General features: G+C 30.2%; 1 protein-coding gene across 2 annotated transcripts in view; it reads right to left on the reverse strand.

The window, feature by feature from the left end:
• Positions 1 to 1,464: 1,464 nt before the first annotated feature.
• Positions 1,465 to 15,311, reverse strand: part of LOC118198816 (zinc finger Ran-binding domain-containing protein 2-like) — a 67,543-nt gene continuing 53,696 nt past the window's right edge. The window contains exons 7-9 of one of the 2 annotated variants that reach the window (XM_035370588.2): positions 13,043 to 13,311; positions 9,185 to 9,280; positions 1,465 to 1,843 (exon numbers count right to left, since the gene is read on the reverse strand). In XM_035370588.2, the coding sequence (XP_035226479.2) occupies positions 1,807 to 1,843; positions 9,185 to 9,280; positions 13,043 to 13,311 (402 nt within the window). In that variant the 3' untranslated portion in view covers positions 1,465 to 1,806. Of the gene's footprint in view, positions 1,844 to 9,184; positions 9,281 to 13,013; positions 13,312 to 15,311 lie in introns of both variants that reach the window. The other variant, XR_004759854.2, reaches the window with a different exon arrangement.

Below are 15,311 nucleotides of genomic sequence, written 5' to 3' on the forward strand. Positions count from 1 at the left end.
AACTTGTTCCTCTGCACACTGTTTCGTGAGAAAGTTGTTCCCAATGATATGTACTATCAAACATGGAAATCACAAGTAATTCCAAATCTGTGCTGTCTTGGAACCACACAAGAAAATATTTGTAAAATTTGGGAAAACCCATGTCATTGAAATTGTGTTTTGCACTGAATCTCTGTTAATTCCATTTTGTAAATGGGAGAGCACATTCTCAACGTCGATTGTGAAAATACTTTTGTAAAGACTGTATCAAGGGTCTTTTTAACACCAGAAGTTTTATGGATACCTCTATATTGAGTAGAATTCTAATTTTTATTAATATATTATGATTATACATTTTTCTATTTCTTCAGGCTGTTGAAAATTAATCAAAGGCAGCATGTGGCCTACAAATTTGCCATGGATGTTGTAAACTAACAAAACTATATGAGAATAGCAATAACATATTTCTAACATTTGAAAACTCATAAATTAATTGGATAAAAATTCTTTCAGCACAGCATTTTTAGCAAAATTATAAATTAAAGAACTTTACTAAATGCCAGAAGAATATCAATAAATGACATTTACAGGGAAAAAAAATCAACATCGAATTACTCTAATTTATTTAATTTTGAATAAGGTACTTACGCCAAGTTTTGTCATACAGAAGTCAAACTTCTTGAATCTTATTTTTTATAATGAGTATAAAATTTTCTTAAATGTATGTATAGAGATCAAAGGGGTGCAAAAAATGTTAGACTTCAAAATTTATTTAATTTGTTTTTAATTTGAAAATATCAAAACATTAATATTAGTATCATTTAAAACATTTTTGTTACTGGAAGTAACTGTCTAAGTATGCAAAGGATTGAAAATAAAGGCTAGGTTAGGACTTTAGTAGACACAGAGTTATGTCATTTTTTGTTGCATTACAAAATCGAACTCCTACAATTTGCAAATGGTTACTCCATTCTTGAATTTCAAATTTTCAGATTAAAAGTCAATAAGCCCACACAATCCCAGGTGAAGCACACTCTGCAGTAATTAGCAGCAGTCCTGAAAATGTCAGATGTCCAAATTTTAAAGCAGAGGAAAAGGAGACTTATTAGGCTCATATCACATGTCTTTTGTTTCACATGAACAACTGTTTCAAACAATTTTTATGCCTGGTTTACTATTGAAAGAAAGACATGCAACTTTTTCCTTCCTTTCAAAAAAAAAAAAAAAAAAAAAAAAAACTGCAAGTTGTTTGTCAGCTATCAGCTTGTTTGTAATGAGGGAACCAGTTAACCCCAAAGCGATCTATGGTGATTGGCTGTTGTGACAAAGCAGAAAAATTGTTCCAAACAGTTGTTCTTCCAAAACAAACCAACATGTGATAGCAGCCTTATTGTGCTATACAACCTAACTATACAACCATACCTTACTGTGCTTCCACACTGTGCATACAATTATTTCAAATAACATAGACATAATAAAAACATATACTTTAAAACAATAATTTATTTTTTTTCTATTACATATGTAATCAAAGCTTCCTATCATGCAAGAAAATGGAAAATGAGTTTAAAGCATTAAAAAGAGAGAGTACTGACATCACTCACACTTAGTCTTAACAACTAATATTTATCTATTTTTCATAATTTCTGAATATGTGCTTTGACTTATAATGCTGAAAAGAAAAGGAATAAAAGGGAAGGAAAGAGGAATAATGATTAAAGGGAACGCACATGCATTTTCAGTAATGAAGAGCACTTGTCAATGCATTCATCCAGATAACTGGAACTCCATAAAACGCGGATTATTTGGCAAAGATTTACAATACTCTCATCTCTTGCGACTAACAGGAGAATATGAACTTGACCTGAATGAGAAAAAAAAAAAGGATAACTGTTAAAATATATATATGGTAAAAAAATATCTGTAAACAAAACAAAAAAAATAACACATAAGTGAACATTTTGCATTATACACGTATTGTGATTTTGAAGGGATTTATATATTTCATAATACCAAGAAAACAATTTTTAGTCCCCTTCAGAGGAAAAAATATACAGCATTTTAAAAAATCTAATATAGCCAAATAATGAAAATAGGCATCCATGTTGTGAAAATCTCCGAAAAAATGTTTCTGAGATTCCCTCCCACTTAGAAATGCAGATATTTCTTTTAACTGCACAAAGTTCTTTAATTTAAATTTTAATAGATTCATTAACATTCTTTGCAAATACACTTACATGACACGAAAAGACAGGCACAATTATATTCATATGACAAATTTTTTACAATTGGCGATATAAAACTTATTTTTTTCTTCAGGAGAAAATTATCACGCCTAAAGAATAGAGATCAGATTATCACTCAAAATACATTTAACCTGTTATTTGAAATATAAAAACCAAATTTTACAATTATTAAAAATATCACAAATTCCTTTAACCACTTGGAGATTTCCAATAGCATATTAAGTTAAGTACTTATATATTAACCCAACCAGGCCAAAATTCGCATAAATCGCCAAATTTGGCGACCCTTCTTACGGCAACCCTACGTGTTATACGTAGTTTTTCGTAAATACGAGGAGTTTGAAAATGCTGGATTTCTGCATGGAACTATTAATCACAAATATAACTTTGTGGATCCCAACACGGGTATTCACACACAACATGTAGAGCGCATGTGGGGCTCAGCCAAATGGCGCAATAAAAAACAGAGAGGAACAGCCCGTCATCATCTTGACTCATACCTTATCGAATTTATATGGCGCCAAGCTCAAGCTGTTAATGGCGAAGACGGTTTTCAATCAGTGCTAAAAGCAATAGCCAAAAGATTTCCGCCGAAAAAATAATTCTGCAACTTATTCAAATTCGAAACCGGAAAGGTTTAATTGCTATTTTATATTTTAAAACAAATAATATAAAAAACTGTATTAAAAATTATCTGTAATTAATAAATGTACATTTTCCTTCTATTCATACTTTTTTACTCAAACTTACAAATCGCGCCAACCTGGTTGCGATAATACGTAAGTACCATAAGTTATCATACAGTTGATTTAAATTTTGATAAATCATGATAATTTAATAAAAATTTAAGCCAATCATTAAAACACTTTAATGGAAAAAACTCCAGAGTAACAGAACTCCAATTACTCACCCTTTTTCAAACTATGTAAAATTAAGCTTGTTAATTTATTTATGCATTTTAAATTTTTTGTTGACTTCAATAACTAGAAAGATAATGTTACTTATTTTTAATAATTAAATTAATTTAAACGAATATGCAGGCTAGACTTCTTCAGAAAACAGTAGCCTCTAAATATTACTTGGAAAAGAAGGTATGCAGAAAAAATTAATATTATGTAATTTAAGTACTGTAAAAATGAAAAAAAAAATGTTTAGTTTTACTGTTTCTACGAAAAGAGAAATTAAATTTATTATTTTGTTCTAAATGAACATATCGGGATATCCAAAAACAATTAGAATGAAAAAAATGAAAACACAGTATGCCTCTAATCTATGTTAGCTTAAGATTTCATACGCTAATTTGTGAAGAGGCATTAATAGGAGAGGATTGGTTTCTCCTTGGCGAAGATATGCATATTTTTTAAAGGACAACTTCTGCTAAAACTGCTGCTGCTAGATAAGGCTTTAAATACAATGTTTTGAGTAAATCACAAATATACAAGTTTTTTTTTTTTTTTTTTTTTTGGGATTTCAAAATTATGACATGTCATACAAAGACTGCTGGAATATGGTATCCATAACCAAGCATAAATGAGGGAAACAATGAAGATCATTGAAAGACCATTAATCAGATTTCTAGAGGAAAAAATCTGAAAGGTTTTAGAATTTAACAGGCTTTCAAAAGGGTTTGCTAAGGTTTTTACACTCTCGTTCAGCATGCAGTCTACCAGTCTGCTGTTACACTCACTCCATTTCTTTATTTTTGGGGAGGGGGGGGGTTTAAACTTTATTATTATGTATCAATTTTTTCACACTTATACCATATACAACAGCAAAATTATACAAATATTTAAAAGCAGCATAGCAGTATATGTTTAGAATTCCTGATGCAGCGCTAAGTGTTGATATATAATTTTCTGTTTTTTTCCAGTCTTCCCTCAGTTCATCATATCAGTGTTCAGTTTTCTTAGGCTTTACAAAACTTTTGTCTGTTTATTATTATTGTTTTGTGAGTTTGCTTTAGTTATTAAATATCACATTCTTAGTGCTTATGCCATATAAAATTTGATTCAACAGCAAAATCACAAAATATTTAAAAATAGTATATTTTTAGACAGGGTTCGTACACATTTCTGCACATTAAAATTAAGTACTTTTAAGGGCTTTTAAGGACCATTAATGAAAAAAATTAAGGACCTATCAGCCAATAGAAGCTAAAAAAATTCAATTCAATCAGGTTGTATCTGAATTTCACTTTTGTAATAACATTCTAAGAATAAAATAGATCCGTAAGCAGGATGCATTCTTATTAAACATAACTTTAAAACTAATTTGAGAATGAAATCCACATTATAAAATTTATCAAATAGTATTAAATATTTTACACGTATAATAGTTGGACATATTTGAAAGAAGATTGGGGAGATTTCATTTACATTTTATTAACAGCTTTATGCTGATTTTTTCTTTTATGTCTCATTTTGCCATATACTTATTCAGTCTAGAGGTTTAGTAATTAGCAGGTAAATTTTATGTCAAATGGCAAAGGTTAAAATGAGAAATAAAATCATAATCAGTATGATCTGTAACAGAAGATTAGCTGTTGCTAGCCAAGAGAGAGACCTGTTGATCAGAAAAAAACCTGAAAGCCTGTTGTAGGTAAGGTATTTCTCCCGCATTTCTTGGCATGTCTTCGTGATGTGGTGTTCTGCACACTCGGCTCGTATTTGACAGTTCCGTGGTTTGATTCCTGGGGAAGGCTTTGCATATTTTTCATCTTCAAAAAATACCTAATGTCTCTGCAGAGACGCCCAAACTAAAAGGATGGTGGATAATGATTCTCCTCACCCAGGATTTGGCGACTGGGTTCCCTAAAACCCCAGTCGCCTTTTAAAAGGGGGTGTATATAAGGAATTTCTCCCGCCTTCTTGGTGTGGTGGTCTGCAGACTGGGCATGTATTTCAGAGGTCCGCAGTTCAATTCTCGGTGAAGGCGCTTGTTCATTTTTCATTTGTTCCTGTTTAAAAAAAAAATTCTAATGTCTCTACAAGTGTTGTACCTTCATATACAGTTTCTGGGATTCCAACTTGGTTAATCTATTTTAAGGTTCCAATAAGCCACTAATATAGCAGAGGTGATAAGTTGTTTTGTATTATTTTAAGTCTCCCTAGATGCAAAGAATAAGTTTATAATAGTTTTTACATTTTCGTACGTTATCTTGTGGCCACAGTAATGATTAATGAAAAGCAATAACTTGCTTTAATACGCATAGATAACTTTTAAAGATGAGCAGTTAGTTATAAATAATTAAATTAGGTAATTAAATACCCTCAGTCGTTATAGATTTACATGGCCATTATTAAAATCACAATCTAATAACATTTTACAGTTTAAAATACATGCAATTTATGACACTGATTCTTAAACAGTATTAGGATAATTACACATTAAAAGTTACAAAACAAAATAGTTATGTGTCGTTTTAATTCGAAGTGTTCCTAGACATTTTGGCTAATTTATATAAATTTTCTTCTCTTTAAACATATTTTCTAACAATTAGAAATCTGTTTCAGTACACAAACTAGTGTTCCCACTAGTTTCTGCATGCTTTATCTCCTAACTTGTAGTCTCTCAACAGTGTACCTAACGAGGTTTTACGTGATCTGGTAAAAGTTAAATAATCCGAAACCTCTGATAGACATGAAGCAAATTATCATTATGTCTATAGGAAACTACAGCGTCACATAAAGATTCAAATATACCTCTTATTTAAAAAGACTATGGAACATACAGGCACGTTCTTATGTTATGTTGACAAAATAAACTACAGCTTTTGGTGATGCAAGTAAACAGGAACAGCCAAATTCAAACAAAAAATGTGGACTAGTATTCAAAGACTACGCAATTTAAATTTAATCTAAGGTGACTCAGTAACTTTATTGTAGTAACAAATTCAAATATTAGCAATGATTCAAATATTAGCAAAGATGAATAATTACAAATTATCAGATGTAGCAGGAACTAAGGCAACATCCAAGTGGAGAGCAAAAACTTTCTGTCTTACAATCCAAAAATCTCAGAAAACTATCTGATTTGCATTATGGTGTGGAAACGGAAAGCTATAGTAAACGCTAAAATTCTAAACAACTGATTAATTTGCATATGTATTCAGTTTCTTTCGATATGTTTCCTCTGCACTTCAGAATTTTTGGAATTAAAGATTTCTGTTATTCTAAAAAACAAATTCATTTAGAATATAAAGGAAAAGCTGCTAATTTTATTTCTTTAGTAATATGAACATTCAGAATAAATATGAAATTCTATGTGGTAAGGATTGGTTTGAGTCGATGAGGCAGAATTTTTAGATTTTAGTGACACGCCGAGCAACAAAATCTAGAAATGGCAAAACATTTTAGAATTTAGGACAGGGAGTGGAAGCAGAATTTAGGAGAGCATTAAGCAGCAGAATTTAAGAACCACAGAGATTTCATCAGGTGGGAAAAAGCCCAGCGCCAGCCCTGTGTATGATTGATTGAGATGTATAATGTGAATCTTTTAAATTGTCAGTTTTCAATTTCTTTATTAATAAAAAAATTATTTTTTTTATAAATGACTGTCCAGGCGAAAAGATTAGAAACATTTTTGGTATTTTCAATGCCTGTGTCTAGTGAAAAGTTGAGAGGCGAAAAGATTAGAAACATTTTTGGTATTTTCGATGGCTGTGTCTAGTGAAAAGTTAAGAAAATAAAGAGAAGATAAAAAGAAAAAGACTTCTAGCATCAGAAGTACAACATTCAAACATTATATTTTCAGTGTCCTTCCAAAAATTCTTCACAATGTATGAAATTCATCATAAAATTTCTGTAAAATACATCCATTATGCGTTAATACAATGAAGATATTATTTATTTTGTCACATTTTAATGGAGCCTTCTAGAATTGTGGGTCTGTAAATCTTGCCTTCAAATCCTTCTAAACTTTCCAAGTTGCAATGTCTAAAATCCTAAAGTAAAATTAGCCCTACCAATTCTGTAATAGAAAAAAGGCCAGAAATAGTTTGAAAAAAAAATCAGTGGAAAAAAGTGTGAAATTAATTTTATAGAGAAAACTGATGCATATTCTAATAATTCTGAAACAATTACATGGGAAAACTTTTTACCATGAAAAAATTGAAAGGAAGAAATTTTTAATTATTTACATAGCTATTTTGCTTTTGCTATGAATTGTTTTGTAAACTGTGCTTAATAACATTTATTATCTTGTTTATTTTTCATATTCCAAATACAGTATAATAAACAGCCAAAACGGAAAGTAATGTCTCTTCATTATACGAGAGAAAAAAAAAAATAAATAAATGTTGTATTTTAACGTTATTTCCTAAATATAATTTCAATATACTACCATTAATTTAGTTAAATTTATCAAAGTTATAATGTTTTTTAAAAAAATCGATGAACAATTCCCAGATCTCCGAATTAAAAATTTTCTATAGAAAGTAATATTAAAATCGCCGAAATGCTGATAAGTCACTAAATTTTGAGCCGTTTTATAAAAGAATTCACATCCACAAAAGTGGAAAGTTGTTTAAGAGCTTTTCATTAGAAAAAAGTGAAAAAATTTTGAAATCCTTATGTTTCACTTCTTGCTCAGAAACTCCAAGTACCCAACCCTTTCTATTAGAAATAGGAACAAATTATAACCCATGAACTCATTCAAAAGATAATCATATTTGTCAGTGAATCGCCAAAAATATTCCTCCAAAATGGTAATTCACACTCAAAATAGCAGTTGTAAAAACAAGAGCGAAATTTCAGATGATTAAAATTAAGGACCTTCTGACGATTCTGGCCGAAATTAAGGACTTTTAAGCACCAAAAATTGATTTAAAAAAAATTAAGGCCTTTTAAGGACTCTTAAGGACCGTACGAACCCTGTTAGAATTTGCGGTAGACGGTCTTGTGCACTGGAGATAAAAATGTTTTATTTCATACATTACTGACACTGCTCACTTTGAAATTGCTGAGTTTGTTAATCAAAAATTCATTAAAGTTTTACAAAATATGAAATAGCTAATAAAATTAATTCAAAATTCGAGCTTGCAGGTGCCTATGTTCGTGTGGAGGGCTACATTATTCAAAATTAAATGGTTCTAAGTACCTTCGTTTTTTCACAATATGAGAAACATGCATACCTTCCTTCATACAGATTTCTTTAAATATAATACACAGTGATAATATCTGGTGGCAACAATTTCAAAAGTTATACGTCATTTATTGTGATTCAACACAAAATACCATTTCGAGACTAACATCCCATTCGGGGCAAATGTCACTTTTGGGCTGTGCATCTAACGAATATCAAGTGAACAACATCATGACTGTATGACACCCACACTATCCACTGCTTTCATTCAGAGTGACTTTTTCCGTTTCCACAGACAACGAAAACTCTCAAATGGATGCAATTCAACAATATGATTAAGGTGCAAGAAAATATGTCACATACTTTGAATATTTCAAGCGAAGAGTTCCAAAAACTGCTTTATGTTATAAGCAAAAAGCAAAATATTGAATAAGTACATTAGTGCTAGAGCAGAAAATTGCTTAAAAATAACTGTGTTAATTTTTGCATACCTTCTTGTATATCATACTTAGACAAATAAAAAAAAATATTTTTTAATTAGTTTGTAAAAATTATTTTATATTTTATTTTATGGGAGAAAAATATTTTACTTTTTACCTATATACACTTCAACACTTTACTGAAACAAAATGGTAAGCAAAAAAATTTTCTCTATTACTAACATGGTAAATAAGTATTTACCTATAGTAAAATGACAAGTCAATTATTAAGGTTTCTGAAGATCCTGGCAAGCACTTAAGAACAGATATTTAAAGTTTTATTGTATACAGATCCCTTAAAAAATAAGCAAGAAGACATATCTGAATTCATATATTTTATATACGAATTGTCCTCTAATGTTTTCATGAAACGGAAAAAGAACAATTAGTTGAACAAACCTCTCCCTAGATCTTGACCTTGAAGATGGACTGCGAGACCTACTACTACTGGATGATTCTTTTTTAACTCGTTTCTTAATTTCAGGAGAACCAGATCTGAAAGCAAGTATCCATTCAAAATAGTTAATGGAATAGCAATTTATTACTTTTATACTAAAATTTTATTACATCAGTAAAACACTTACTCAAAGTAATATTTTTATGTAAATTTTAAAATAAAATTATCCATTAATTGCATATAATGCAAACGACTGATACAAATTAAAATCTAATACACAATTTTCAAAACATAAAGCCAAAATAAAATAAACAAGATTAAAAAAGAGGGGGTGCCTTTAATTCCAAATTACAAAGTGTGTACTACTGAGAAAACTAGTTTTTTCTCTTTTAAATTTAAAATTTTAAAATATATGCTTATGTGAAACTAGGTTAAAAAAATAGAGAGACAGAGTAAAATATCTACTTTAATCTTCTGCATTGAAAAGAGGAAAGGTTATTGAAAACTAGCACATTATGCATGTGCTAATTTTCAATTAATAATTAGTCACCAAATTTACAACCATTTAATAAAAGAATTCACATCTCCAAAAGCAGAAAGTTGTTTGAGAGCTTTTCATTACAAAAAAAATGAAATAATTTCAAAATACGTATGTTTCATTTCTCGCTCAACTCGAGTATCCCACCATTTATACTACAAATAGGAACAAACTACAATCCGTGAATCCATTAAAAAAAAAAAAAAAAAAAAAAAAAAAAAAAAACCATATTTGTCGGTGAATCGCCAAAACTATTCCTGTAAAATGCTAATTCACATTCAAAATGGGAATAGTAAAAAAGGACAGAAATTTCAGATGATTAAAATTAAGGACCTTCTGCCGGTTTTGGCCGAAATTAAGAACCAAAAATAGATTCCAAAAAACTTAAGGACTTTTAAGGACCGTACAAACCCTGTTTAATGATGAAATTTTAGTTCAAAATAGAGAAAATAAATAATAATAAGCCATATTTATTATATCTGCTTGGCACCTAAAAATAAATATAATTTAATTAATTTAATTTAAATCAAAATTCTGAACATTTTCTAAATTTTTATTGTATAACAGTTTTCTCTTAACAGATATTGCAAGCAAAGTAATTTAAGTAAAAAAAGCAACTTTTCTGAAATCAGAAGATGGGAAATTGCTTCATGCAGTCATACTTTGACAGTAAAAGTTTAACTAACTGGCATACTCGGAAATTGCCGAATATCTGAAAATTCCAGATAGTCGAGCATAACTGGTAAAAGAGGGAGTAGATTGTAATCATTCTTTAGATTTTTCAGCTAAATAATGCTTTTCATATTTCGATATGTGCATGATATAAAAAACAGCCCAATGGAACTGAAAAATAATCTGCTTAGCAAGCACAGTGAAGCTCTTTTATCTTTGTGAAATATCGCAAACTTTATTGTGCAATACATGCGCCTTAATTCTTCCGCATGTGACATTACGCAATCAGAATCAACAGCTGCCGGTATTCAGAGAATAAATAACTAAATAAAGGAAAATGCCCCTTTGCTTCGTTCGGTTTTCACCGTGATACGGCAATATCATTAAGCAGGATGCATCACGCTCCGCGCGATATCCCTACCATACTCATATTGATTAATAAAGATTTACTAATCTGAGGTGTTTTTCATTCTAATTTTGAACAGACTGCGTTAAATTTCTGGAATAGAATCATTCTTCGCTTGGATTGGTAGACCGCAGAACTTTTAGTTCAATCCAGGTTGGAAAGTGACAAAGAAAAAAAAAAAGTCTGTTGCTTGCTTTGCTGCAAATTGTAACGATATCAATATTCGAGATTTTATGGTGAAAGGGGAGAACCCAAAAACTTCCGTACTGTATTAATGCATTCGGAAAAAAAAAACTTTTTTTTTGACTATTTGATTACTTTTACTTTATTTATGCCATTCCGAGTATTATTCCTTAGAAAACTAATCTGTGTTAAAACACACTCATTTCTGAAGTTTATCTATACTTCAGCAATTACTGCAAATATATTATCATAAATATCCATACATATGCTCATAATATAAGCATACCAATCATAATAAACTAACCACGTGGAATGAGAATGTAAATTATTAAAATCTTGACAGAAATTTAAACATGTGTAATATTGTGTTGGAGCAAAAGAATACGGAATGCGCTGGAATTTTCTACTGATTTCGCAATTCTTTGACCAATACAACGACATGCACCTGTCTGTACTCGCATGCACCAAAGGTTATGTTAATGCAGAGAAAGGGACAAAAAGCTATTTCTGGGAGTATGATTCACCATCTGATGTTCCATATAAGGAAGAAAAGTTGTTTATTTAATTTCGGCTTTGGTACAAGAAAAAAATGTGCGTTCATTAAAAAGCACTTAAAACAGAAAATAAGCACTTAAAAAAAAAGTGCTTTAGAGAAAAAGGAAACACCTATAATGGCTTTTATATTTTATTTTCAAATATAAGGATTTATAAGCCCTTATAAGCACTACGAACCCTGACGTACAGCTTGTCTCCTCTACACAGCTCATTTTCAAGTAGTATGTTTTTTGGTTTCTTTGAAGCCTTAATATTTCTTAACAGTAGAGAATTGGGAAGTAACAGACTTAATGACAAAGTTCAAGCAGCTCATGCATTAGACCAAAGCTCAGTTTTATTCCTTATGAAAATATTCCACTCAAGTGATAAAATTCAAAAGAACATGCAGAGGTACTAATCAACTAAACTAAAAAATTAAGAGTTTAAGAAAAGAATGTTTCAATCTCATTTTTTTTTAAATGGTAAAAATAAACTGACAAAAGCAATTAATTTAAAACAGCTTTTAATTAACATTTAAAAACATAATTAATTCTTAAATTCAAACAGTTAAAGAATACTTACATATAAAAAAGTATATTTTAAAACTTGCCTATTTAAAAAAAAAAAATAAGACTTCAATTAACTTTTCTACAATTGCTAACAACAAATTTTGCTAAGTAACCTTGGGGATTTTGTCCACAACAGTTGCCATGTAAGACCACTTTTGCAGAGAAAATTTGCTATATGCTTTTGTAAACATTAGCTCATTTACTATGCAAAATCAAACAGGTACAAACATTACACAATGAAAATGCATTACATTTCCTTGAAAAATAATACAAAAAAGTAATTCATATTCATGTTTGATTTTTGAAAAGTAAATAAGTATTTTTCTCTTTTCACAAACACAGTTGGCAAAAAAAGGCCGGGGGGGGGGGCAAATTCTTAAGCCATTTCTGAAAAATTACACCAGTTAGTAAAAAAGGCTTAAAAAAGGGACACAAAGACCTAAATCTTTCACTCAGTGGCACTGCTTGAATATGATTTTTAAGACATCATAACTCCTACAAACAGAGCAGTAGTGTGCTATATAATCTTACTATCCAAATGGCCTTCCTTCTCTTTTACAGACAATCTAAAAAGCTAAGTAATTTCAGACCCTACTTTTTTTTTTTCCGGAGGGGGTAGAGATAATAAACCAAGGCTGCATAAAATTCATGAAGAATTTAAGAAACAACAACAACAACAAAAAAAAAAAAAAAAAGTAAGGGCAAATAAGCTTTAAATCAAACTGGAAGGAGTGTGGTTAAATATCATGCGTTTACAACCTAAAAAAAGCTGCCATCTCTGTGTATGGTAACACTTTAAATTCAAAATTTAAGCACATTTTCTTACAAGTTATTTTTCAGCAATATCAAAATACGCTGAGAAATGTAATACAAAGAGCAAATAAACTTTATGCTTATATATAGGAAAGCAGAAGAATAATGATATTGACCTTTCAACCATTACCACCCGCCCTTTTACCTGGACCTGGAGTAATGTCTTTTATTTTTGGACTTTGGCTTTTCAGAATCGGAACTAGAATGTGAAGATTTTGAAGATCGTGATGAACTGCTAGAAGATCTTGACCTAGACTGAGATGATTCAGATCTCGAAGATGCAGAAGAATGAGATCTGGAAGGTGATTTTTTATCCTTTTTGAGAGATTCTTCATTCTCATCATCACTCCAACCAGTTAAATCATACTTTGACAGGTCACCATCATCATCATCATCTTCCTCCTCCTCTTCTTCCTGAGATAGAAATATTTCAGAAACCATTAAACAATACTCTACTTTGTATGACAGAAATAAGTAAAAAAAATAATTTTCAAGACTAGTAAGGAAAAAAAAATCTGATGTGGACACCACACAACTTCCTTGTATGGCCTATTAAATTATACGCATTTCATGTAAACTTATTTCATTGGAGCTATATTTCTCATTCAGTTAATTCAGTTCTCACTTCCCAGCAAAGCAAAAATACGTAAAAATCAAAAAATCTTCATTAAAGATTTAAAAATATAGAGAAACAGAAAACACCAAATACAGTTATAACAATTAAAAAAAATTTTTACAATTAAAATTAGAGTTTCTATGTGAAAGCAATTGATTCAGGCAGTGGGCAAGAAGACAGATTTTTCAGTGCAGAAAACTGAAAGTTTACTTTTGGTCCCACTCTGTAAAAAGACACTGAAGATGCACAAACTGACTTAATTTACTATTCTGCTATGTTTCAAATGTAAACGAATACGGCTGCTTAGCCACATTTGAACAACATTTAAATTATTCATAACTCTACAACTATTGCATAAAGATTAATTAAAGCATAAAAAGCTTAACCAGAATACAAGAACAACATAAAACCATTTTTAAAGCAAAAAATGCACAATTTACCAACATATAAGATTTAAAAAAAAAAAAAAAAAAAAACTAAGGTCACCTAACTGAGTAACAGGGTGGGTATAATATATATATATATATATATTTATTTAGTGTGGTCGATTGCAACCAAAAAGGGAGGTACACAACTACATGTTATAGGAGTCCTATAAACAAAATTTCAACGTTCTGAAGCCACTTATTTTTGAGTTATGCAGGTATATATATACATAAAACATCACGAAAAAATGTCTTCTAAATACATTTTGCAATCTGTTCTGTTTGGGGAAAAAGAGTCTTTTATTCCTTTCTTACGTACGGATGTCATGCAAAAACACTGTGAAATTACATTTGATATTGGTCAAAATGGCTTATTATCGTTGAAATATGATTTCTTTTACTTTGCACAAGGAAGTAAAAATGAAATAAATTATTATTTACTCTCTTAAAAATTTTCAGAACCTTTTACACTTTGAAAATTCAAAAGGTATAATTAGCTAAACTTTACTTTTAGAAACTATATTCAACCAATTACATATTTTTTACCTAAACTTAATTTTAATCAGCTTTCTGACACAGGAAATTAAGCATAAAGCAAAATGCGTGGATAATGAGACTTTCGATAAATTTTACTTTAGTTTTATAAAATAATTATATTTGCTACGCTTTATAACGATAGAAAATTATTATTTTACTGGTAAAGAAATTGCATAAGTAGAGACAATTTCAACGAATTTTACAACAGCCTAAACAGAGGCTCTCGAACATTTTTCAGATTGTACTCACTGGTCAACACCTAAGCTGTAATTACTTCCATTAAGTTTTTGCAGTTCGGTTTCACCCATGGGAAAAAATACACACACGAATTTGTCAAGCAACACATATGCCATTGATAATTTGTTGCTCGGATAATAACTTTCCACCACAGCTTTCAACTACATGCAACAGTAAAAATGTAAGTTTCGTTACTTTGAAGTTCAAAGGAGCAATTTGCCCTGAAGGACTATTATTTTCGTTTTGGCATTTTGCGTTGGTTCACTATAAATGTCCGATTCACTTTTCAAATTATAACCACTAAATATTATCGCCCTGTATTACAGTTAAAGAAATTAAATAATGAAGAATCTGCATAAATGTTTCTCACATTGTGATAAAACAATGGTATATAGTGTTATCAAATTTTGAATAATGTACATTTCCACCCGAATATGGGCATCTGGAAGCCCAAATTTAGAATTTGTTTTATTATCTATTTCATATTTTGTAAAACTTAAATGAATTTTCACTTAACAAACTCAAAGATTTAAAAGCGAGCAATGGCAACACTCTACGGGAAGAAAGGGGGGAGCTTTTTTTTTACCTCCTGTGCACGG

The sequence above is a fragment of the Stegodyphus dumicola genome, chromosome 2, assembly GCF_044657685.1.
Source record: "Stegodyphus dumicola isolate Sdum_Otavi_A_Nest chromosome 2, ASM4465768v1".
Classification (NCBI taxonomy): domain Eukaryota; kingdom Metazoa; phylum Arthropoda; class Arachnida; order Araneae; family Eresidae; genus Stegodyphus; species Stegodyphus dumicola.